Source organism: Candoia aspera, chromosome 15, assembly GCF_035149785.1.
Source record: "Candoia aspera isolate rCanAsp1 chromosome 15, rCanAsp1.hap2, whole genome shotgun sequence".
Lineage (NCBI taxonomy): Eukaryota > Metazoa > Chordata > Lepidosauria > Squamata > Boidae > Candoia > Candoia aspera.
The window spans coordinates 15,788,415-15,813,477 of NC_086167.1; the positions used below are offsets into that span (position 1 = coordinate 15,788,415).

General features: G+C 50.7%; 2 protein-coding genes across 3 annotated transcripts; one reads left to right on the forward strand and one right to left on the reverse strand.

Moving 5' to 3' along the window:
• Positions 1-1,108: 1,108 nt before the first annotated feature.
• Positions 1,109-11,685, reverse strand: BRAP (BRCA1 associated protein). Of its 2 annotated transcripts, none has more exons than XM_063315431.1 (12): positions 11,520-11,683; positions 10,606-10,767; positions 9,675-9,876; positions 8,699-8,888; positions 7,753-7,866; positions 7,306-7,454; positions 7,116-7,191; positions 6,847-6,985; positions 6,301-6,410; positions 5,643-5,732; positions 4,850-4,953; positions 1,109-4,233 (listed from the first exon to the last, which is right to left on the reverse strand). In XM_063315431.1, exons 1-12 carry the CDS (start codon positions 11,599-11,601, stop codon positions 3,873-3,875), a joined length of 1,779 nt encoding a protein of 592 aa, XP_063171501.1. In that variant the 5' UTR covers positions 11,602-11,683; the 3' UTR covers positions 1,109-3,872. The 2 variants fall into 2 exon arrangements, with proteins under 2 accessions (XP_063171501.1, XP_063171502.1); XM_063315432.1 differs by having other exon boundaries at positions 3,915-4,233; positions 4,846-4,953; positions 11,520-11,685.
• A 1,251-nt stretch (positions 11,686-12,936) lies between these two features.
• ACAD10 (acyl-CoA dehydrogenase family member 10) lies at positions 12,937-24,547 on the forward strand. Its single transcript, XM_063315444.1, has 20 exons — positions 12,937-13,132; positions 13,427-13,575; positions 13,972-14,166; positions 14,714-14,872; positions 15,154-15,313; positions 15,629-15,770; positions 16,052-16,120; positions 16,208-16,389; positions 16,669-16,819; positions 17,422-17,567; positions 17,946-18,119; positions 18,251-18,627; positions 19,382-19,522; positions 20,268-20,405; positions 20,815-20,905; positions 21,522-21,680; positions 22,046-22,218; positions 23,292-23,435; positions 23,687-23,764; positions 23,923-24,547. The coding sequence occupies exons 1-20, from the start codon at positions 12,946-12,948 to the stop codon at positions 24,055-24,057; spliced, it is 3,150 nt and encodes a 1,049-aa protein (XP_063171514.1). The 5' UTR covers positions 12,937-12,945; the 3' UTR covers positions 24,058-24,547.
• Positions 24,548-25,063: the final 516 nt, after the last annotated feature.

Here is a 25,063-nt window from a genome sequence, read left to right on the forward strand (position 1 = left end):
GCAATTTCCAGGAGTCACCCAGTGGAACAAAGACCCAGAGATTCCCAAATCACCTGGCGTTGACTCATCTGCAAAGCCGCTGGGCTATCCTTTATGGCCATTTGAAGAATGAAGTGACTACAGGACTGGTCAGGGGTCGGATATTGGCCAATCACGTGAGTGCCCTAAACCATGATGCGTTGGCTTGGCTGGGGCTTAATGCCCACCAAGCCAGCCCCAGCAAGAACCTTCGGTTCCCAGTAAAGCTTAAAACTGCCAATCTGGCCCATCTCAGGGACAACATCAGAGCTTGGGAAACAGCTGGATTTCTTTCATCCTAGTTCCTTCAACAGCAGAATGTGATCTTGGGAACCTTTGCCCCCAGGGGGGGCCATGGACCCCCATCCCACTGCACCCAGTTGATCAACTGGCTAAGGCCGCACGGGGTGTGCCACAGCGAAAGCTGGTCCCCCTACTTCCTCTCTGCCACGACAAAGGGCCGAGCCATTGTTAAAAGCGGCTGCTTGATTTTCAATGTATTCTTTGTATCACGACCTCTTTGGCATTCACTGTATGTATACAAATCCGCTTTCCTCACAAAAGTATCTTTATCACAGGGTCAGGAAAGAAACGGCACAGCAATCCCACAGGGCAGTAAACGCATCGGTCCATCTTAATCAGAGAAGCTAAGCAGATCCCTACAAATGGGGGGGGGTCCAAAGCATCAAGGTAGCAGCTGCAACCGCCCAGTTGGACCCCCATCCCTTTTTGGACTCTTCCCTGCGATTTAGAAGGAAGCTGGAAGTATACAAGTAGAGAGTTTACCAGAAACTCTTTTTTTCTTGCTTTGCTTCAAAAAGTTTACTTTCTTCAGAAACTCAGGAATAAATCTTGTTAAGAGGAACCGAGAGCCAGGTAGCCAAAGAACTGTATAATGTGTGGGCCCCGACACTGTGTCTATAAACTACGGTTTGTGGTCTCACTTGTTGAAGGAACCCAGCCACCTGGAGTATGCCAACATGCCATAATTAAGCAATTACAAGTAATCATCCTAGCTTCATGCAATATGTGACTTTGTGGCACTGCTGCATTCTTGCAACCGACAGGCATATTTTGCACAAATATCAGATTATTTTTCATCCAGTTTAATATATTCTCACTGCTGATGTTACAGTCCAGAATTTTTTTAAAAAGAAGTAGACACTGATGGGTGTTGTAAGTGCCAATCAAGCTACACGCTACCCTCGAACAAGGCAGGCTGTTCTCAGCTAAGCCAATTGGAGGATTTCACATTGCTCTTACTCCATACGTAAGTGGCCTCTTCCAGATGCAACACAGAAGACCCCTTGCAAAACTGCCCGCATCTTGCTCAGTTATGATAGGGGCCTCTCAGCCAAAGCAACAGCAATAGAGACCTTTGCTGTTCATACCCCAAGGGTTGGCTAACGACAAATTTGCTAATAAAAATGTAGTTCCGAAGTTATCCTTTTCGGTGTGCCCAGCTCCTGCTTAATTCTGAATTTTTCCCCTCTAACTTTCCTTCTCTCTCTCAGAACCCATTTTCCGCATGTCTGATCATGCAGCCACTTGCTCACTTCCTCCTCATTTCAAGGGAAATCAGTGAAGGGAGGAAGCAGAAGAGAACACAGCAATAATCAAGGCAATGCAAAAAATACTTCTAAGGATCCTTTAAAAATAACCTCAGTAGGTGCTGCGTGACAGATATCATGGCTCTTATATTCTGAGATAGCCCTATGCAATGCACGTGCAGTTTGAAATTTAAAATGCATTTGTCCTGTGGTTTTATCTTGGGAAAAACACCGTTACCGAGAGGCTCAGAAACCACAGGACTGCGAAGAACGGGAAGATCAAAGAGCTGTGTGCTAGTGTCACACACACAGCTTTCCCCCCCAACCTGGCTGCTCCCCATTGCACAGCCTCTCCCCATCTGACTCCTGGCATGGACAGCTGGGGACACACTGGCTCAGGATTATGGGAGTGCAGGTCCCATACATTTGCCAAGGTTCAGGTTGCCTCACTGCAAGCAACTTGATTGGCTTACTATTGCCAAAACTCAGGACCCTGACTTGCTGCTCTCAAAGAAACCAAGTTTCATAAGCCAAGAACAAGTCCTGGATTTTGGCTCTAGCTTATAAAAGGAACAACAGCAACAACACAGGATCTTGGCCCTGGACCAGATGCCAAGCAAACCATTTCCATGTAAGCAGTTGCTGGAGTCACTGGGATGAAGGAGGAAGGCATTTGATAGACCAAGACAAGCTTCAGAGCCCGGGGCCTCATGAAGTTGGCTTGATAAATTCCAAGAGTTGCAGTAGCCAAACCCAGGAGCCTGGTAGGCCCTCGCTGCAGAAACTAAACAAGGTTTCTCAAGGAGAAGCCATGTAAATTGGGTGCCTCCAAACTAGCTGGTCAATAACTTCTCTTACAAACAAAATAAGCAAAATACCACTTCCACCAAAACTTGGCCTATCGACTCTCTGCGTTGAAGGACCAGTGTGTTATGCAAGCTACTGTGCCAACTGAACACTCTTAAAACTTGCCAGGTTTTGTATCTTCTATTAGCTGGTTCTGTATCTAACGCTTGTGTGGAGCGTAATGCTGCTATGAAGGACTGGTCCAGCTAAAGCCTGCACCCGGGGGGCCTGGTGTTTTGCAAAAAGATCCAAGCCCCCCAGCCTGTGCTAGGCACTTCATTAGCTTGCAGGCCCATGCTTTGGACTCTGCATCCTTCCTTTGTGAATGCCTACATGAAAGCATGCAGAACCAATGCCCCAGTGACTATCTCCCAATAGGCACCTCCTTTTGAGAAAAAGTGGTTTGGAAAAGAGTCTTGTGGGCATGGGAGGGAGAGAGAGGTTTACTCCTTGCACCAGCAGCTCCCCAAGTGCCTCGCTGCAGCAGAATGCTATGCCCGGAATCGTGCAACCGACGTGCATGGGGTAGGATGGGAACTACGAAGTGGGAAGGCGGCCAGTGGGCACAAACGCACTTCGCTATCAATCTCCCAAAATGGCAAAGGCGGGAATCGGGATGTGGCAGTACCCATAATGCATCATCGGGGCGAACCATGCATGGCAGGAGACAAGAATTAGCTGTAAAGAGCGGAGGGGGGGAGAGGAGAAAGGAAGGAAGAGGCAAAGAAGAAGGGAGGAAGGGAGGGAGAGAGGAAGGAAGGAAATGGCATGCACCGAACCCCTGGCACTGTTTCAACCTAGCATGAGAGACCACATGAGGCCAAAAATCTGATCAAGGAAGGGACGCACATTCCCCTGCCAGATTCCCCCGTCAGAGGACTTCAGCCCTGATACCCTCCAGCACCTTTTCAGGTTCCCTGCTGAGCTGAGCTGAGCATCTTCCTGCTCCAAGCCGCTTCTCCCCGAGGCAACTCACCGCCCTCCCTCTCATCCTGGTGGGAACAGCCTACGTCTAGGTCTCAGGATACAGAGGATGTTCAGCGACAGTGGCTGCAGCAGCCGCCCTTCCTGCTCCTCCAGAAATAAAACCTGAGGCTCTGTCAAGCGTTTGGGCTTCTGCACTTGTTTTAAAAGGAGGTCTTGAGCAAAACATCTAGAGCTGAAGCACGGCGCCCTCGAGGACGCAGCGGAGAAAGGGGGGGGTCAGTGAGGCCCGACAGCCGGCTTGGAGGTCACTACGTGTTGCCTAAGACAAGCTAGCTAGCAGAGGGAAAGGTGCCTTCAAGGCTGTTGGAGGCCGGAGGTTAGCACAAGGGGATAGGAAAGGATCCAGAAGCCGGTCACTGATCCCTGGCTAGACTGCCAAGCCTATTTTTGCTGAACAGACAACTCTCATCCTGCCCCCAACACCCCTTCTGCGGCCAACGGCGGTCACTCAGTTGCCTCCGCTTCCTTTCTTCACTTGCCCCTTTTGCTTCTACTCTTCCGGGAGGAAGGCTTCCCGCCACCCCCTGTGGACGAACCAGCTGAAGAGGTCACGGGGATGTTAATTTGTCCATCCTGGATCTCCTGCCTCGTCTCAGCGGGCAGGTGGTTGATTTTCTGCTGGGTCTCCAGGTAGAACATGACGTCACGGAGCTGCTCCTGGACCTCGGCGATCTGCAGGTCCTTTTGTTTGCATGTCTCCTTGAGGAGTTTTTCTTCGTCCTTCAGCTTGTTCTGGAGCAAGAGCTGGTTGGCCCGCAAGCATTTGTTCATCTCCTGCTCTTCCTTCAGCTCGCTGGTGAGCTTGGACACCTTGGTGTTTAACTGAGTGCATCTGAAAGGCACAGAAAGAAAGGAAATTGGGGCAAAACTCTTTACTGAGACAAAAGGAGCAGAAATTTCTGGCTGTCTTGCCAAGGCACGGCCTCTTTAAGTCTAACTGGACACTGCGCGCATTAGGGCAGCCCTTCTTAACCTTCTGGATGAACCCTGGAAATGTTTTTCAGGCCTCGGGGAAGGAACCCCTGCCCATTCAGGCTCAAATATGGGCCAGAAGTCACAAAATTATTATATTCGTTTCATGGGTAGGCCTGTCTATATGCCTTCACAGTGTTCTTAAGCTAAAAAGAAACTTACCTCTTTAATGTGAAGTTGCCTGAATTTCAAGTAACTTTTTAAATAAATCGTGATCTCCCAGGGAACCCCTAGGGACCTCTCGCGGGACCCTGGGGTGCCCTGGGACCCTGGTTAAGAAACCCTGCATTAGAGGGTATTTAGTTTCTCTAGGGCTCAATATGTAGCTCCTATGGAAGTTAATTCTGGACCAAGATGAAGAGCTGGTGATCCAAAATGCTGGTGGTGGATTAGAGTCAAATTCACCTACAAGACGCATTTCTGCCCACAAATCACTTATTTAGGAACACCCATTTCTAACCCTGAAAGTTACCCACTTCCTTTCAATTGCCTGCTTCTCCTTCAGTAAGTCATTCAGTTTGTGTTCGAGCGAGTCGCATTTCTCAATAGTCTCTTTAAATTTCGTCTTCATATTGTTGATCTGTGAAGAAAAAATGACAAAGACCTTTTAAGGTCCAGATGGATGCTCTGGATTGCCCAGAATCTGATTAAGGATCACCAGGGCACTTGGACGTCATACTTCCCAGAAAGTTTTCAGGGTTAGCAATAAATACCATAGAGAAATGTTACACTTTGTGTTAGGAAGCCAACATCTTGCTTACCAGTTTCTTTGATGAATGTTCCTGGAACTACCTTTGAAGGAGAAAGGATTTACTCTGCTTTGGAAGAGGAAACACAGACTGAATAGAGAAAAAAAACTCAGCAGCCCATGAGGTAGCTTCCTCTACTCCAGCACAGCTACATCTAGATCAGTGTTTCTGAACCTTGGCAGCTTGAAGATGTGTGGACTTCAACTCTCAGAATTCCCCAGCCAGCATGGCTGGCTGGGGAATTCTGGGAGTTGAAGTCCACACATCTTCAAGCTGCCAAGGTTCAGAAACCTTGCTCTAGGCTCTGTCTGAGATCCTGGTCCTCTTCACAAGGAGCTTCATGGCTGGACTTAGATCCAAGGAGCAAAATGGGTGACTCCATCTGAGATAATTCATGCATTCAGAAATGGAAAAAGCCCAACCTGACACACAGATGTTTCCCACTGCAGCAGTATATACTAAAATCCTGGTTCTTCCTATCTGCAGGAAAAACCCACTGTTGACCTCCGAAGAAACTTACTTCTTCAGCTGTATCCTTCTCTATCCGGACTATCTTGTTCTCCCAATAGATGCGCTGGGACTCCAACTGACTTGTTAGCAAGTAGGAATACTGCATTTGGAGGGAAACAAGAGACAAAGTGGTCAAGCTGTCCTTCCTTCCTTTAGAGGAGAGCTGGACTTCCATCCCAGGAGCCTCACCACCTCCAAATTATATTCAAGGGGGACAAGTTTCTTCAGCAGGTACCTTTCAATTGCATCACATCCCTGCTAAAGCACATTTCTTTAAACCAACGCTGAAAGGCATGGTTATTCTGCTAAAACGTGGTGGCCAGGAGTAAAACGCTGGTGGAGATCGCCATGTGCAAAAGCGGAAGAGGCCAGAAGCACATGCCAGGGAGAAGAAGAGGTGTGCTGGCCAATCTGATGCAGCTGCCTTGCTGCTTAAACTGAACCAAATCAAATTCCCTTAATAATCACTGGCCAATTCAAAAACATCTTTAAGGCCTGTTGCCCACCCAATTTGATTTCAGTTACCCATCCTGGTAGCAACACAAACAGTAATCCATTCCATCAAGAGGACAACCCTAGATGATGGGAAACATTCTATGAGGCAGCCATTAAGTTAGCCGTGAAAATGTCCAAAAACTAAGACTCTAGGAAGGGCAATGCACATTTACCTCTAGCTGCAAGGCATCGATCTTCTCTTCTTGACACACGTCCCCCTCACATTCATACTGAACCAGCTTCCCATCTGTTTTGCTGGCCACCAGACGGTGGACATAATTGTCTAAAGAAAACACAACCACCTACTGGTCACCTTGAGGCAAAGCTCCCTTGGATTCAGCATCATAGCCAATGCCGGAAGTTCTGAATCGAGATTAAAGTAAAAGCAGCTCAGGGGTCACTTCCACCTATGCCCACTTTCAGGTGTGTTATGAGAGAAGATCCACCTTACTGAGATCTTTGCAAGGCGAGCTCTCAGCTCCTTTCGGTCTCACCCTTCATGAGCAATGAGTTAAAGAGGCGACCTTCAGGAGACCTAACTGGGCCCTTCTCCCCACACAGGAACTGCAAGACTTGATTTCTTGCTCTCAAAAACTGCACCCTCTCTGATTATAGCAAACTAGATGAACGGGAGGTCTTTCCAGCGAGAACAGCTTCCCCGGGAGATGGTCTTGCGCAGCTGAGCACCCGTTCTCAGCAGCCTAAGGAACAGGGCTTACCCCCCGCGTAGTCCCAGACCCTGTGATTGGTCAGCTGCATGGCATAGGTGTGCTGCGTCTCCTCAAAGTGCTTGTAGGCGTGCCGGCTCACGTAACGCCCACATCCAATGTGCCCACAGATGAGGCATATCCAAAGGTTCTGAATAACAGAAGGAGCAATACAAGTGAAGTACGGGGGGGGGGGGGGAAATCCTCCTACTTCTGAAAAAGCAACACCTGCTGAGCAGCAGCACCGATTTCTGAACAGACACGGCCCCAGACTCACTCACTTCTTGGACTCCACACTCAAAGCACTTGTTTTCCTCCACAGGTTCCGGGGTCTGGCAATACCTGCACACAGGGCACCTGGGCAGGGGAGAAGAGAAGGTCCTGAGGATGCCAGACAAGGCTGCCCTGCTTTGAACTTCTGGATGTCTGTTGAAACCGCTCTTATCCACCCATCCACCCCGAGTGTCTTACGTGGTGTCCTCCCACCGCTGTAGACACTGACTGTGGAAGCTGTGATTGCAGACCGTGGTGAGGATCCCGTTGACGGACTCGTCCATCCTCTCCAAGCAGACGGTGCACTTGGGGAGCTCTGTCAGGTCCATGACGGGGAGGCTGGCCCCCTGCGGGAGGAGAGCACATTCCCGCCAGTCAACCTTCCCTTTAGCAATAAACATCAGTGGGAATCCTCTGCAAGCTGATCTGCCAGGCATCCTAGGGCACAACTGGGCATACCCCTGAGTATCACAAAAGGGCTGCGGAGGCTTATCACCACGTTATCCCAACCCCAGCTCCCTGCATCCCACTGGCCTTGCTTGCGTTGCACAAGAAGATTGATTTATTTTATTTATATTTTGAACTTGCTCAACGGGGAAAGACCTCACGCCCCGGAAAGGAAATGGAGAACAAGAGACCGCTTACGTCTTCTGACTTGAAGACCTCTGCCCTTTCCACGTAGACAAGTTGGCAAACATCTTCTTCTATGGAGTTAAACTGCCGGCCGTTACAAGCCATGTAGAAGCTATCCGCATCTGCCTGCAGAGAAGCCAAAGAGAAAAAGGAGAACAACTTGGAGGGACAGAAATTGCTACAATGAGGAATTTTCCCTCAGCTGCCCTCCTATCTATCAGTGCTCATATAAAAAAGGCACTTCCCAGGCCAGGAGTGCTCACACAGCCCCTGCCCCTCTCAGAATCAAGAAGCTTTGTTTCAGAAGCTTCCAGTCCTGTTACCAGTAACATCTTCATTTCCCAAGATGAAAGCCTTCTGGGCATATTTCCTGGTCTGCTCCAGTTATCCATTTTCACTTTAGAGCACCTAGCTAGAAGCTAATTAAGTTTTGCCTGCTCAGTAAGATTTTTCTTTTTGCAATCTGAGCAAGCCGTTGTTTCAAGACAAATAGACAAAAATCACACCATGCTGGTGACAATGAAATTTAGCTTATGCTATTGCCTGGAATCCCAGAAACAGAAAGCCAGCCAATTTTATTCTGCCACTGGATATGGGGCAAAGCATGCATGGAGAAGATAAGCTAGCAATAAGAGCCTTACTTTCCTGCAAGCTAGTGCTTCTCCAAAGTGTTCAGTGGCACAAGAGTGCAACCCCATTCAGGACCAAAGATGGGGAATCCCCAGAACTGGCTTCAGTGGCTTTTCAGCCGTTTTGAGACTTTGTCACATTATTTTATTGTAAATCCTGGATTTCCTCAGGAGGAAGTGCAATATACAAATAAAAATACTGTGTCAAAATGACTCTGGTTTTCCCCAAGTTGCAAGAGCAGATACACAGCGTACATATTCCTGGATCACAACCAGACAGGAGGCTTGGAAGCAGCCTTTGGCCGAAAGCAGTTTCTCTTTGCAGTTACCTGGGTTCGGAACTTGATTAGGACCATGTATTGGTTCGGGGTGGAATCTCGGATGATTTTCATGTGTTCAATGACATCATAAAAAGAAGCCACAAACTTCATGAGGTCATGGCTGGTCATTGTGGCAGGGACAGTGAGAATACACAGCATGGCGCTGCGGCGCACCTCTTCTTTTAAAGAGGTCATTTTGCTGCACAAGGCAAGAATTAGACTAGTCAGCAAGTCCATCCTCCTTTCAAAAGCTTCGACTCTACAAAGTTAGCTTTGCACATAAAGACATACAGCAGCCCAACTGAAGATTCCCACAACGCAGCAGACTGTTCGACACACCTCTGAGAATAAGGGTACATGTAACTAAAGCAATAGCCTTTGGTTTTCCTGCAGAAGTGAACAACCGTAATCGATTGACAAGGCACACTGAATCTTCCTGCATGCAATCAGTAACTCAGGACTGCACTTCTGACTGCATCCCAGGAAGGCTGTTCTCAAGTCACCTTGGAAGATCAAAATAGCAGAGAACTATGAGCCAAGTCTACCAGCATCGTTCAACACGTTCCCTATACACGCAGAGCAACACAAGGACCCAGGAAATTTGGCTATGTTTTGTGGACACAGAAGCGGGCAACTCGGATTAGCCTCCCAGTGCATTGGACTGCCACTCACAATTCCCAGCTAGCACAGTGAATGGCCACAGCTGTGAACCCAAGACATCTGGAAGGCTCTTCCTCGCCTCGCATTAAGCACTAATCCGCTACAATCTCCTCTCACCGAAAGCAGATCGCAGACTACGTCCCCTTCCCCATCCCCGGGTCCAGGTCTTTCTGATTAGGGGTACCACACATTGCACTTGGGACTACCTAATTGCAAGGAAAACGCCCTTCAGCCACAGCCCTTCCCTCGCAAAAGAAGAGGAACTTCATAGTAATGGCAACTTTCCAGATCCCTCAAGCAATTAACGTGAGACCTGTTTTCTTACTTGGTCTTGTAGAGATGCATAATGCCGTGAGCTATTTCAACCGACGGATTCCCACTAAAAAAGGAAATCTGGTCAGGCAGCTGCTTTGATGGAGAATCTGGTGTAGTCCCAATGCCTCCACTTTGGCCATCATGTTTACTGCGATCCTCAGTGGAGGAAGCCTCAGCCAGGCTGCCTTTTTCCGTCATCACCTTCACCTCATCTTTTTCATAAATCAAAAAATGTGCAAGTTAGAAACCCAATACTTCCAAAATGCAATTCACGTTTATGTATTTAGGATCTTTTCTACTAAAAAGACAAGGGAACTGATTTGGGACAATGGGCAAAAGAATGGCAGAAAATGTCTTAGAAATGTTTTATCAGTCCAATAACAGGCCATTAAGATTTTGAATCCAAAAAAAACTGCTCAGAAGACCAGCTCACTTTCTGAGCAGGGCTGTATCAGAAGATTAAACATTGCCAGTGACAATGTTATCCAGAGAGAACTACTAATTTCTGATCATTTGCTTACAGTCTTATTGATTCCTATGATCATAAAAAATTAATAATCAGACTTTGAGAATTGCTAGAAATTGTGCCTTGCAAACAAGCTCACAAATAGTTGCTTGCAAGCGAATCTGTTTAACAGCCTGTCAGCCCAGATGCAGCTCTCCACTGTTGGGAGCATGTCTGTGATGTTGGAAAAAAAAGAGTCCCAAATTTCTTGTTCAGGCAGCTGGATGCCAAGCTGACCCCAGAAGGTATCTCTTGTCAGCCCTTAATCCAACAGCTGCTTGTTAAGCAGGGAGCAGAGACCTCACACTGTCAAATAAACATAACCTCAGCCTAATAGCCCTCCTCCACCTATCCCAACAGTCCTGCGTGCCCTCGAGAAATGTATTTTTTGCACTTCTGCTTCGCACCGGGGTGCAAAAGAGCACGTCAGAGCTACCTGGATCCGGCTTTATTGTCTCAATGATCACGTCCGTCATCTCCCTGCGGCCGATGTGTTGGTGGATTATGGCTGCTCTCTCCACGGGCGCCTTGCCTTCTAAGGACACCGTGGCGGCAGCAAGTGACTTCTCCGGGGTTACCTCATCAGACATCTCAGCAGCTGGGCAGAAGCAGTGATTCACAGGGCTGTCAGTTTCCGCACAAGTGAAACATCTGCAGCCAAACCAAACCAGCTAAACCTGAACGGCCCCGTCCCTCCAGGCTGCGCTAAGCTATTAGGTCACCGGCTGTTTTGATGCCTCCCTTCCTCCCCTCGTTCCACACGTTCACCCTTTGGCCTACAAAACGCTGACATCCTAATTTGTCAGGTCTCAGTTGCTAAACATAAACACACAGACTCTCTCCCTCTGGTCCCGAATCAATGCCACACGGCGTATCGGGCAATAAGGGTCCTCCAACTCCTTCGGTTTTGGGCGAGTGCTTCGGCATCCTTCCGTGTGACACTCGATGCCTTCAGGTCTTGCATCAGTGTTCTTTGCCCTCTTATTCGAGGGCGTCGTCGTCGTTTAGTGTCGGGGGGGGGGGTCCAACTCATTGGCACTTTAGGGGTGCGGTTGTTCTCCATGCGAAAGATGTGACCAGCCAGCTGGAGTCTTCTACGTGCAACGATGTTATGAAGCTTACCTGAGCCACTCCTTCGGGGCACCTCCCCGTCGGTGACGCGGTCGAAATCTCGATCGCAGAACACAAGCATCCCGGCTTTCCCGGCCCACTGCTCGGCCCGCGTCTCCCCTGGCAGCCCCCCCCATCCTGCCCCCTCTACGCCCCCCCGCGCCCCCCGGCTCCAGGCTGATCGGCGCCCAGGCCGGGCGCCCCCGGGGCAGGTCAGCCCGGAGGAAGCTTCGCCCTCACCCGCAGCGCTGTAAGAGAAGCCGCCCGGCACGGGCGAGGACTCGGCCAGCTCCAAGCGAAGGACCACCAGAGACACACTCATAGGGGCCGCCCTGCGGGGGTCCCGGGCCGGAGGGGCCCGACCTCGGGCGGGAGGGAAACGGGGGGCGGGGGGGGCCAACTGAGCCCGCCGCCGCCGCAGACTGCGAACTGCGAACTGCGAACCGCTTCCGCCTCTCCGCCCGCTTGACCTTTGACTCAGGGCGAGAGGGGCGCGCGCAGGCGCCGTGCGCCGCAGGGGGCGCGGCCGTCCTGTCACGCGGGGCGGGGCCGGCCACGCCTCCTTTCCGTTCACCCCCGGAACCACTTCCCGCGTTCGCCGTGGTCGTGCTTCGGGTCAAAGGTCTCCCGGAAGGCGGTGGGCTTCGGCTAGGCGGCGGTGGAGGGCGGGATGGGCGGGCGATTGGGACCTCTTGCCTGCGGATGATGGGCAGTGTAGTGGCCCCAAAGCGCGATCACTTCTGCTTTGACGAGCCCTGGTGGCTCCGGAGGAGGAGCCTCGTGGGTGCGAGGGGAGGGGTGGGAGAGGTTGCTGGCTGGGGATGATAGGAGCTGGGGTCCAGCGCATCCGGAGGGCCCATATCGGGGGCTAGGGAGGCTGTGGCCCGCCGGGGAGGGATGGGAGCGCAATTCCTGGAGCACCAAGCGGGTTCTGCCTCCAGGGTTCCCCCCCCGCCCTCCAGCCAAAACCGGGGAGGCGGAATCGCCGCAGCTCCTGCCCCGCGGACGTCTGAAATGGCCCAGCGTGTCAGGGTACACGAGGAAGCATCCCCAGCCGTTGGGCGAGGCTAGGAGCGGTTGTCCAAGAGGAAATGTAGAATAGGGCGGGATGTGGAGGATGTTACTTGTGCCTTGAATCCGGCAAAAAGAGGAGCTCGCCTGGACCGGGTCGTGAAATCGGTTAGAGAATGCACGAAGGGAAGGAGGAGGGGCACCTCTTATCCCTGCCTTCCTGGAGTCCTTTGGCCCATTTTGTGAGCATCCACAATATAGCAGGGTTTCTCCAACTGGGCCGCTTTAAGACGTGCGGACTTCGACTCCCGGAATTCCCCAGCCAGCATGTGCTGGCTGGGGAATTCTGGGAGTCGAAGTCCGCATGGCTGGGGAATTCTGGGAGTTGAAGTCCGCACGGCTGGGGAATTCTGGGAGTTGAAGTCCGCGCGTCTTAAAGCGGCCCAGTTGGAGAAACACTGGTCCGTAAGAAGCTGTTAAAGAGAGGTTAACAACAGGAAAATCTTATTAAAAGATCTGTAAAATAGTATGTGTTGCTTCAAAAAAAAAATCTATTGCTAAGGTAGTATATTCCCTTACAAGTATGCTCCAGTATTCTGTTTCGCACAAGTCTCTAAAGCCCTCCCCTCTCATTTTACACGCACAGTTCAAGAATATGGGCGTAGGCCGAATGTTCCCAGCCTTTTGTTGCTACCCTGCAAGGAGGTTACGGATCCTTCAGGCTTGCTGGCACAAACCTCCAGACTTGGCCCAGTGGAGGAATTATGCATCCTGTCCCTACAAAGCTGTGATCTTTGATATGGGCGGAGTTCTCCTTCCTTCGCCATACAAACTGGCTGTGGGTAGGTGCTTTTCCTAGTGTTTTTACCATCACCTTCCCTTCCCTCTCCTGGTTCTGCTTTGAACTTCCTGTGCCTTCAACCCACTGGATTCCTCCCGCCATCTGGAGAACAGCAGGGAGAGTCATTTTGAACCCCAAAATGGGCAGGTACAGCTCAGCTGTAATTCCCGAGCCTCCCTTGATGTTGGCTTACTCCTGTGCTGCATTTCTTAATGGCACTACGCATTACTCTTAAATCTTTTGTGTCCTCAAAGATAAATGCAGTTTCCTCACTGGACTGCCTGCTTCTATTTAGATTGGGAGATTCGGAATCGTGTCCCCCCCGGCACCATCAAAGAGGCCTTAAGATCGGGGGGCGAGGACAGGCCCTGGATGAGATACATGAGAGGGGAGCTGAAGGAGGCAGGATTTCTGCATGAGTTCAGACAACAGTGCTCCAAAATTGTAAGCCAGTTTCTCCTTTTGATCCCTGTTGGATGAGGAAGGACCAAAGGGAAGAGGCTCCTAAAATGAAATTATGTGGAAAATCCAAGGGCAGCATCAAGGAACAGTTCCATGGGTGGACAATCTCAGTGTGTTATGTCCTTTTCTCCAACAGGCCCATTTTGTTTCTCCACAGTGCTATGAGGCAGTGCTTGATGACCAGAAAAGATCATCATTGTGTTGGGAATTTAAAACAGTTTGTGGCTACCATGCTATCTTAGAAACTATGCTAGTTTTCTTCTAACTGAAGAAAAAAATACTTGGGAGCTCTAGGATTGTATTTATGAGGTAGATAAGATACTTGCTGTTCGCTTCTTCACTCAAAAAAGCACCCAACATTTCTCTCCCCCTCCCCAGGCAAATTCTTCCGTTCCAGCGGATTCTTTCTTTTTGGAATTGACCAGCGTTCAAATGTCAGAACAGCTCCCGGCCATGACCGAGGCTGTAAAGTGCATTCGAGCCAAAGGTCTCAAGACTGCCGTTCTGACTAACAACTTTTATTTGGACAGTGGAGAGAGTTTTCTGCCCATAGACAGAAAGCAATTTGATGTGGTAAGTTTTTTTGTGCTCAGCAGAGATTCCCGTTTCTTAGGGCTTTATTTCCTTACGATAATCATATTTAGTAATTATGCTTGCCTAAACTTGCATAGAAGTACGCAGCACTTTTGAAGGAAAAAGGATTATTTTTCTCTCTACATAGCTCACATTATGGAACATCTTAGAAAAAGTATTCTGAATCCTGGTTCTGTGGACCCTTCAGATCTGTTTCCTCAACCGATAGCTTTCTAACTGCTTTTACTAAAAATAATATTTTAAAAAAATGATTAATTGGGAGCATCTGGTTAACCAAAGTTCTTAGTCAATTAATCAGATGGATTAAGGATTATATTCTGTTATTGCTTGGTTTATATGCTTTAAGATCCTAAATCAGCAATCCACCAAAACCTTGAAAGAAGAACATAACTCTAAACCCTCATGTGAAACATAAGACAGCATTTGCTTTTCTCTTCTATTTATTTTATTTCAAAATCCGTCCTGAAAGGGATTTTGCCCGCTTCCTTCTGCCTAACTGCCTGGCTATTTGGGTTTTGTCTTCCAGATTGTTGAGTCCTGTCGGGAAGGAGTGTGTAAACCCAACCCTCGGATCTACCAGCTTTGCTTGGAGCGCCTGGGTGTCCAGGCCAAGGAATCCATCTTTTTGGATGACATTGGACAGAACCTGAAAGCTGCTAGCCAGCTTGGCATTAAGACCCTGAAGGTGAAAAGTGGTGCAGGAAGGAGAAAACTTTAAAACTAGTCTTCCCAGATCAGACTCAATATCCTTCTGTCAGATACAGGCTTTTTTGAAGCCATTCTCTGGGTGAATTTTGGCACTGGCCAGATAGACAGTAAATATCTAGCACTACCCTTTTGTCATTTGTTCCCAGCAGAGATATTTGCAGCTACACTTCCTTTGTGCACGGAAACTCTGTTTTAAGCACCTTCCCCTTTTCTTCTAAGCACATTTCCTTTTCCAGCTCTTGTCCTCCCTCTGCTCAGGTCGATGATGTGGACTCTGCAGTTCAAGAATTAGAGACCCACCTGACTTTTCCCTTGCGCTGTTCTGTTCCTTACACGTCTTCTGTGAGGCCAGCGATGGAAATCCCCACAGAACCTCTGCAAAAGTATCTGGAAAGCATCTTGGGGGCCCGAGCAAAAGGTACCAGAGTTCGTATTCCCATTTTGTGTTGGGAGTCTCTGTTTTGAATATTCAGTTGTTCTCCCGTTAGCAGCTCACGTAAGGAACCAGTGAACTTCAGTGGCAGAAGGGTGTAGATTAGGGCCACGAATATCTGAGTTCAAACCCCATCTCGGCCGCGATGTGACGATGGGCCAGTCACATTCTACAAGCTGCCTGACCTTGCAGAGTCGCAGAGGTGAAACGGAGGGAGTCCCGAATCCCGTGCAGGGCCTCCCGGGGCTCTTTGGCCCGTGTGGGCTTTTGCTCACCCTCTCCTTGGCTGCGACGTTTCAGGTCCTTGGGCGCTGCGCCAGTTCAGTCACGGGCAGTCCAACCCGACGTACTACATCAGACTTGGGGATCGCCAGTTGGTTCTGAGGAAGAAGCCTGCGGGGAAGCTGTTGCCCGCCGCTCATGCAGTAGAGAGAGAACACAGGTGAAAAACTCAGCGACTGTAGTGGTAAATAGACACCCAGTTTACCCTTTACGTAGACGTGCTAACAGGGGAACTTCTGGCCTTTTGGATTACAACGTTTGTGGCTCATGTTAGCTGGCAGCGAGAGGTATCGCGTAAGCCAGGGCACCTGAAAGGCACCACAGCTGTTATAATTCCTTCCTTTTTCTTTTTTTTTTTTGCACAGCTTCAGCCATTTCTCCTCCCAAACTAAGCACAGCATATCTTCCCCATCTTAATTCTCTTCTCTTTCTGTTGGGCAGGATTTTGAAGGCCCTTGGGGACACTGGTGTCCCTGTTCCAGGAGTCCTGTCCTTATGCGAAGATTCAAGGTGAATTCCTCGGTGTGCGTTTGAGTTTTCAGAGGGGGGCGGCTGAGAATGTCACGGTCCTCTGCTAACGTGCTGGCGTTGCCCTAGTGTCATTGGCACCCCATTCTACCTGATGGAATACTGCGTTGGCCGGATCTTCAAGGACCCTGCTCTTCCAGAACTTGAGCCCCACCAGCGGAGGGAGGTTTACACTGCCATGAATAGCGTCCTCTGTAAAATCCATAGCATAGACGTCAAGGCTGTTGGCCTGGAGGATTATGGAAAACGTGGTACGTGAGGGCCCCCCTATTGTTTTCTTGGGTTATTTTGACATAAAATTTGGGCCACCGGTGGAAAGGACATTTCGGCTCGGTGGATGGAGATTTCTGGAAGAAAGATCCTCCGGCTGATGAGAGAGAGAAGGCCAATTAAAATCCGGAGGTGTTTTGTTTTTCCTCTGAGATTGTAAACCTGTACCCAAGAGCTGTTTGAAGCTGATTTTCGTAGGGTTTTTTTTCCTACAAAGAACAGGATAAACATGTTACTTAACGGAGAGGATACTGTTGTAGGAAATTACGTCCAGCGGCAAATCCAGACGTGGAGCAAGCAGTATCGGGCCGCAGAGACCCACACGATCCCAGCCATGGAGCGGCTCCTCCTATGGTTCCCGTCCCACCTCCCAGCCAGCGAGCAGCTCTCGATCGTTCATGGAGATTTCAGGTACCGATGGGCCTGTCCTGTGTCTGCTGGTTCTTCAGAAGCCCTTTTAGAGGCGGGAAAGGAAGAGCGTGCACATTTCAAAATAAGTAACTTAGAGACTTGGCATCAATTCTCTGTGTGCTGCCGGTCCCAAAATAGCATTTTGGGATGCATTCTTTCCAGCCTCTGACACTAACCTGCCTTCAGTTGATGCAAGATCTTTAACTTCCTCCGCAGAACATGCACCAATTGGAAAAGCAGGCAGGGGTAGCTCCCTTGGTCCTCGTTCTCGGTCCACTCCCCAAACTATTGGCCTTCCAGTTCATTAAAGCTAGGGAAGACCTGGACCTCAACCCCCACCAGCCCCCAGAAACACACCAGGCCAGAAGAACAGGCTTAATTTAGGCTTTTTTAAAAGAGGAAGGAAACTTCCTCCCAAACCTGACATGTTTCGCCCCCCCCCCCACCAGCTCAGGAGTGTGGCTCCGGGCCATCGGAAGGTTGTCCACCTTGCTTTACAGCAGCCTTCCCCAGTCTGCTGTGCTGGCACTGCAGTTCCAGCATGGCCAAAAGTCCCCTTTACAGACTGGGCTTCTCCACAGCTGCTGCCTTCCTTTCCGTAGGCTGGACAATCTTATCTTCCACCCCGAGAAGATTGAAGTTGTTGCTGTCCTCGACTGGGAGCTTTCCACCTTGGGGAACCCTCTCTGTGATGTGGCGTACAACTGTCTGGTGTATTACTTGCCTTCTGATAATGACATCTTAAAAGGTGCCTGCGTGTTCCCAAGTGTCAGGGTTAAATTGAGGGGTCTGAATTAAACCCCTCAATTAAAATTAAATTGAGGGAAGGGCCTCTCTGAGAAACCATGAAGGCCTTTGTCAGATGAGTTGACAGGGTCCTGGAGATCGTTCCACCCTGTGATGGCTGATTGTAAGGTCCAGGTTGGCAGCTAGGCCCGATGGGAAGGTGTGGGTCCACGGATGTTTATAGAGGTTTCAGCTTTCCCTGCTGCCTTAACTTTTCCTCTGTTTGTTCATAGAGGAGTAAGAGGGCAGCAAGGAGCCAAGATGCCGGATGTAACTTTTCCGGAGGGGTGCCTTCTAATCAGAGCTTGGGCCAGGCCTAACTCCAGCTTACCACTTCCAGGTTTGAGCAACCGTGATCTCAACCAGCTGGCCGTTCCCACACCAGAGGCCTACTTCCAGATGTACTGCCGTCACCGGGGCATCCCTCCCATCGAGAACTGGAACTTCTATATGGCCTTTTCCTTTTTTAGAGTGGCTGCCATCCTGCAGGGCATCTACAAACGCTTCCTCACAGGTGATACTGGTCTGTAGGTTTGGAGGTGGGCAGGAAAGAAGCCCGGGGAGCAGCCAATGCTGCAGGTAGGCTGGAGGTGTGACGACCCCAAAATGTAAGCCAGAAGCCGCCTGCGTTTTTTTCCCGGCCAGGCCAGGCCAGTTCAGCAACAGCCGAAAGCACTGGGAAGCTAGCGGAGTTCATGGCGGACCTTGCCTGGGATTTTGCCACGAAGGAAGGCTTCCGAATCTTCAGGGAGCTTCCAAGTTCTAGACCACCCATCAGGACATTCAGTATTTGGGCTGGCCCAAGATTATTCCCAAGGAGGAGGAGCTACTCCACGCTGAGTCCTGCATGCAAGTCCCACCTGATCATCTCTCCCGAGGGCCTGCCAAGCCACGTCCAGGAGCTGTACCACAAGCTGAGGAGATTTATGGATTCCCACATTTACCCATCTGAGCAGCTCCTGCGAGACCACCAGTCTTCCCCGAGTAGGTGGACTCCCCATTCTCTCATAGAAGAGCTCAAGGCAAGTCCTCATCCTTGGGAAACAGGACCAGCTTCTTAGTTGGTGGCAACGGTGACATAGTGTTATAAAGGAATGTTCTTTGCAAAATAATTTGATTAAATGGGGTTTTTGCCCTCCTGCGCCAAGAAGCTTGCAAGCCAGAGTTTTAGCAGTCACAGGAGGAGGAATAAGAGGGGATGTGAAAAGGGCAGTGGATCTCAAATAATCTGGTTTCAGTTGGACGGGTGAAGGCAAAGAGTTAAGGAGTAGATCTTAATGTAGGAGGAATGATATTATTGGCGTTCTGGAAGGATGTCATGCTCTGATCCCCATCAGCAGCAGGCTTTGGCCGTGCTAGTGGTAGGCAATGGTAACTGTAGTCCAACACATCTGAAGAAGGTTCAGGTAAAGCAGTGTTTCTCAACCTTGGCAACTTTAAGATGGGTGGACTTCAACTCCCAGAATTCCACTCTTTGTAGTCGTAAGAATGAAGACCTTGGGGTTTTTATTAAAGAAAACCCACAAGCTTGTGATGTTACTCCATGTTCTAGAAGGGTATTATACTGAAGGGAGGGTGGGAGGTTGTGAATCATCAGCCAAGCTCTTTCTATATGCCCAACTGCAAATCTGCAAATCTTCCATTTTTGCTTCTGAAAATCCTTGGGAAAACGAACCCCGATGAGAATCCCATCCAGTATGATACTTGGATCTAATTACGTCCCTAGAGCACCAGAGAATGACTCTGGTGGATCTTTTCTTTCTTCTCATCCTGCAGGACAAGGCAAAATCCGAGGGCCTCTGGAACCTTTTCCTGCCCTTGGAGAGTGATCCAGAGGTGAAATACGGAGCAGGCTTGACCAACTTGGAATTTGCCCACTTATGTGAGCTGATGGGGACTTCAGTCTATGCCTCTGAGGTACCCACGAAAAAGCCCTAACGGGGGCAATCTTGAGCAGAAGGATGAGGTCAGGTCCTCCTTGTGCCTCCTCGGGGGAGGGCCATTTGTCCCTCCAGACCCAAAAGGTCACAGATCAGAGCTGAGAGTGCTGCCTGTTTCGGCTGGATGTTTGTAGCCTCTCTAGTGCAGCTGTGCTTGTATCTGCTGCTGTTCTGCCCCTCTTGATCTTCCCTTCTGGAAACGGTTAAGCGTAGTCTCCACTCCCACCAAAGAATTGCTTACCCTGTCAGCTCCAGATCCAGGGGGACTGCTAGGTGCATCCTAGGAAGGAGATCTTCCCTTCTGGAAACGGTTAAGCGTAGTCTCCACTCCCACCAAAGAATTGCTTACCCTGTCAGCTCCAGATCCAGGGGGACTGCTAGGTGCATCCTAGGAAGGAGCTGTGGTTCAGTGATGGAGAACCTGCATGGGATCCAGAGGATCCTTGGCTTGGTCCTCAGATCTGGTGGCGAGAAAGAACTCTGTCTGCTGGAGATCTAGGTCAACCGCGGTAGATACTTCTGGGTAAGAGGCATAAAGGACCTGAGTTGGTTTGAATCTTCTGCCAGCGAGGAATGAGTCTGTGCTGATGTTTCATCTGAAGACTGACTACAAAGGTCTGTGGGGAAGCCCAGGAACAGCCAAACCCCAATCTTGAGAGCTTATTTTGCCTCACGTCCTCTCTGACTGCCCCGTCTCAGCTAATCATAGCTGCCTCCTCTAGGTGTTCAACTGCTCTGCCCCAGACACCGGCAACATGGAAGTGTTGGTACGCTACGGCACAGACGCGCAGAAGGAACACTGGCTGACGCCTTTGCTGGACGGCAAGATCCGCTCCTGCTTTGCCATGACAGAACCCCAGGTCAGTGCCCAGCTCCGTCCCATGATTCTGGGTCTTTTGCTCCTCCTTGGACCTGAGGAGGAAGCTCCTGTCTGGTCCGGAGCAGACACAGGGTGGCACTCTGCCCAACATATGCACAGTTCCCATGCTGGGCCAGTTGTGAGCCTTTCTTTATCTCCCTTACGTTCGGTGGGCTTGCCTGCCCGTTTATGCTGCAAAGCCGCCTTGGGAACTGTGGGATGGTTTGGTGATACGAGGTCACTGGCCAATCAGCGTTGCCCACATTCAGGTTCTGTTTCAAACTTGCAACGTCGCTGACTGAAAAGTACATTCTTAACGAAGGCAGACGGGCTGCATCCCAACCAGCCATTACTCTAAAATATCGCACCTGCCCTCCCCCGCCCCTGCAAGGAAGTGTGTCTTTTCTTAGGTTGCTTCCTCCGATGCCACCAACATTGAGGCTTCGATCACCAAAGAAAAAGACACCTACATTCTGAACGGGCACAAATGGTGGATTTCAGGTACGCTCTGATACGTCCCTGGTTTTCAGCATGCTTCCTGGAGTTGCAACGCTATCAAGCGCAGACGAAATGAAAAACAGCTCCATTGCGGAAGGACTGCTCACTTGTGTCTTTGATGGACCGTCATGCAGGTTCTCTTGGAGCCTGCAGAAAGCAAAAGCGGGTATCCTCCCTGAGGACTTTGGAAAAATCTTGAGATTTGTTTTTTCTCCTTACCTTCATTATGGGGATTGTCTGGGTGGCCAAGAGAACTCTGGTGCAGTGGCATTTGCTGTAAGGTGGGGCATGGCGGGGGAGCTCAGCACCCCTTCCTTTCTTCGGGATGGGAAGGTTAGGGGAGAGCGGCTGAAAACAGGATGTTATGCGTCTGTCGGTTTGAGGGAGGATAATCAAGTTGCCACACACGTGCTTCAGGGCTAGCTGGACCTGCGTCCTGAAGATCAGAGCATTTGGGCACATTTGATCCACACTCTTGGTCCAAACCGACGGCTTCTTCGATGACCATTAAACCTCCACGGCTCAACTGTGGAGAAGAAAGGGTTGGCGGGTTCGGCGGGTTCAGCCAGCAGTGCAGGGAGCATCTTTTCCCAACGTAGGAAGCTTCTCTTTCCGACAGGCTCCCTGGACCCTCGTTGCCAGCTCTGCATCTTTATGGGCAAGACCGACCCCAAAGCCCAGAGACACAAGCAACAATCAATGCTGCTGGTCCCCATGGACACCCCTGGCATCACGGTCGCCAGGCCGCTCAGCTTGTTCGGCTTGGAAGATGCCCCAGGTGAGGCCAAGGGTCCTGTCTGGTTTAAGGTGTCTCATATATGGAGAACTTTAGCTGAGTCTCTTAACTGTTCAGTGACTGTGCTGGATTGACATCAATTACTTTTTAATACAGTGTTTCTCAACCTTGGCTGCTTGAAGATGGGTGGACAACTCCCAGAATTCTGGGAGTTGAAGTCCACCCATCTTCAAGCAGCCAAGGTTGGGAAACTCCACTTTAATACCTTCCCACTCAGTTCAGACAAAGCCTCTTAGTGGGTCCAAGTTGTGGAGCCCTTGCAAAAAAGCAGCCTGGGCATCAAACTGGCCACAAGCAGCAGCTGGGGCTCCTTCTGCAGGGCCCTTCTCACATTCCTCCCTTTCCAGCTGGCCACGGGAAGATGACATTTGAATACGTCCGCGTCCCCCAGGAGAACCTCTTGCTCGGGCCCGGGCGTGGGTTTGAAATTGCCCAGGGGAGGCTGGGCCCAGGAAGGATACACCACTGCATGAGGCTGATTGGCCTGGCGGAACGAGCCCTGGCGCTCATGAAGGAGCGGGTGAGCAGCGCGATACGGCGAACGCAGCTGGGTATCCCTAGAATCAGATGTTTCCTCTACTTGCTGGCCCTTATGCAGTGTGTCCCGGGAAGGGGAGAGACACAGTTGTGGGGGCTAGATTCACGCATCACTAACCATAGCTTGTTGAAATAGCCATAATCAGCTTTGCACCTCACGTTACAGCATAAGGCAGTGTTTCTCAACCTCAACAGCATTAAGATGTGTGGACTTCAACTCCGAGATTCCCCCCAGCCAGCATGCTAGCTGGGGGAATTCTGGGAGTTGAAGTCCACATGTCTTCAAGGTGCTGAGGTTGAGAAACACTGGCATAAGGTGTGGGGAATGAATCATAGTGGCCAAGTTCACACACCGCATTATGGCAAAACCGGATAGACCACATTACAGCTTAACACGAGATGTGACGCCAGCCCCAGTGAGCTCTGCTTAACGGGACAGAGATTTGAAGGTGCGCCATGCTCTTTCCAGGGGGAAAAGGTCCTACGTATCTGCAGTGGCTGAAGATGTCGAGAACTTCCACCAGCTCATTGTCCCTGGCTTTTCCCACCCCAGATGTATCCTCGTTGCAGGAATACCCAGTCCCTGCTTTCTGTCCATGCCTTTGAATTTATATTCCACCAAGCGATGCTCTGTGGTTTGCAGTAGTAAGCTATAAAATATCCAATGGACCAGAATAAATGCAGATAAAACGTATCAGTCAAACCTAGGTTTAGGAGAACAGCTGGACAATAGTAGTGTTCAGCACTTCAGTCCAAGCTGAATCAAACCAGCTTGGGCTGCCACTGAAGGAAGCCTCTGTGGCAAGGGATCCAAAAGCCCAGAAGCAGCCGCAGAGGGGGTCATCCTGAGCTCCTTCCAAACGCCCTTCAGCTGCTGGACCAAAGACAGGCCTCTCGTAAGGTCCCAAGCCATGTAGAGGCTCATGGCTCATACCTGCTGCTTTGAATTGTCTTGGCAGCGGCTTATAGGAGGCTCCACCAGGGGAAAGACCCCCGGGGGACTCAGCTGCTCTGGGCTTATTTAGAGCAAAACCCTCCTGGTGCATTGGTTGGCAGGTGACAACCCGCGTGGCCTTTGGAAAGCCGCTAGCAGAACAGGGCACCATCAGGGCGGATCTCGCTGAGTCCCGCATGGAGATCGAGCAGGCCCGGCTCCTTGTCCTCAAGGCAGCCCATCTCATGGACACTGTTGGAAACAAGGTAAGCGCTTGGAGAGTTCCAGAGGGGCGAATGCTGGGAGCCCCCAGCCCCAAAGTTCTCCTTTCTGCTCGGCAGCAGCAGAGGGCGCTTCCTGTGTCGCCTCGTGTTCTCAAATGAAGATGCCGCTGTCAATTCGCTGGGAAGGGGGCTTATTTTGAGAGGCACAGAGGCGGGGGGGTGCCTTCTCACGTGTCTGGAAGAGCCTGCAAAAGGACTTTCTTGCCACTGGGTTCTGCCTCAATCCCATCTAGGAAGCAGCTCTTGAGATCGCCTTGATTAAGGCCGTGGCTCCAAGGATGGCGCTCCGTGTCATTGACCGGGCTATCCAGGTGAGAGAGGGCAGCTTTTTGACGCATTCCTCTGTCCCTCCTTTCTTTCCGTGGACTGAAGGGCTCCCTCTTTGGGATTCATCCACCCTGCAAATACTTGCAAAACAGGGATGGGGGCATTTAAAACATTTTCTCTTGGCTTTCTGTCTTTCCCACAGGCCTTTGGTGCAGCAGGACTCGGCAGTGATCTGCCCCTGGCCCAGGCCTTTGCCTGGGCACGAGCCTTGCGCTTGGCAGACGGCCCTGACGAAGTGCACAAGGCAGCCATCGCCAAAATGGAGCTGACACGCTAGCAGGGCCACGACTGGGAGCTACGCAGGGCCCCAGGCGCATGGCTGGAGCGGATGCGCAGGCCATGTTTGTGAGGAGCAGACAGGCCAGGCCAGTTTTCTAGCAAGGCTCATCAGCTTCCCGAGCGCTCTTGCAAAAATCCACTAGAGGAGCATCTAAGAATTATGTGACTGCTCACCTCACCTCTTCCTGACTTGGCTGGCTACTGCTTCGGATTTTGAGCCCTTGTCCATCTCAGGCACGTGGCTGATCTTTGCTTCTGTTTGGGAAGGTGGTGAGTGGAGAGAAGATGGGGACCTTCCCACGGACTCTTGCCAAGAGACATCTCCTTAGTCCACTGATGGGGGGACTGTGTCTTTGGGGGTGATTTGGTATTTTTGATTATGCCCTTTGCCGAAGGGCTAAACGCAAGTGTAGAAATCATGAAAAAAGCCTTGTGAGAGCTTCTGTGGAACGCAGCCTTAGAAGCAGCAGCAGCAGCAATAAAAGCACGGTGTGCTTTTCTGGGGGCCCTGCTAGGCCATCCCGGGGCACAAAGATTTTTCTTGTTACTTCAAGGTCTCTCTGACGTGTTACACAGTTGGCGTTCTGGGGGGGGGGCTCCTCGCTGGAGCGCGATACGCTCTGCGGGGCCCTTGTTAATCAAAACACTCTGCTGGATTAAAAAGCCGCCTCGAAGGATTGGCAGTGAAACCCATTTTGTTTGGGGGACCGTATTTTGTTCCCTCTGTGTGTATATTCAGCTTTGATCAACAGAAACTTCAGTGGAGAAGAATCCTTGACTGGGGATTCCCAAGCAAACAAGCACCAAGGAGACCAAGGCAGTCACAGGCTCCACCTGATGGGGCTTGAGCCCCCCCCCGCCCCCAGTCCACCGCGCGGGGGGCGCCGCTGCCTGGGGAGCTGGGCGCGGTCGAACTCCGCCTGGCGCCTGCAGGGGAGGGAATCCCGGACAGTGGCAGCTCTGCCCAGCGCCCCCGCTCCAAAGGGGAGCAACGGGGCCGGTGG

Bases quoted from the DNA above. Each gene is read 5' to 3' on its own strand.
- BRAP (XM_063315431.1), bottom strand. From the start codon at position 11,601: ATGAGTGTGTCTCTGGTGGTCCTTCGCTTGGAGCTGGCCGAGTCCTCG. The intron at 7,867-8,698 runs GTAACTGCAAAG...GCTTCTCTGCAG, and splicing joins TAATCAAGTTCCGAACCCAG to GCAGATGCGGATAGCTTCTA. The intron at 7,455-7,752 runs GTAAGCGGTCTC...CTCCTCCCGCAG, and splicing joins AGGTCTTCAAGTCAGAAGAC to GGGGCCAGCCTCCCCGTCAT.
- ACAD10 (XM_063315444.1), top strand. From the start codon at position 12,946: ATGGGCGTAGGCCGAATGTTCCCAGCCTTTTGTTGCTACCCTGCAAGG. The intron at 16,121-16,207 runs GTGAATTCCTCG...GCGTTGCCCTAG, and splicing joins TCCTTATGCGAAGATTCAAG to TGTCATTGGCACCCCATTCT. The intron at 20,406-20,814 runs GTCAGTGCCCAG...GTCTTTTCTTAG, and splicing joins TTGCCATGACAGAACCCCAG to GTTGCTTCCTCCGATGCCAC.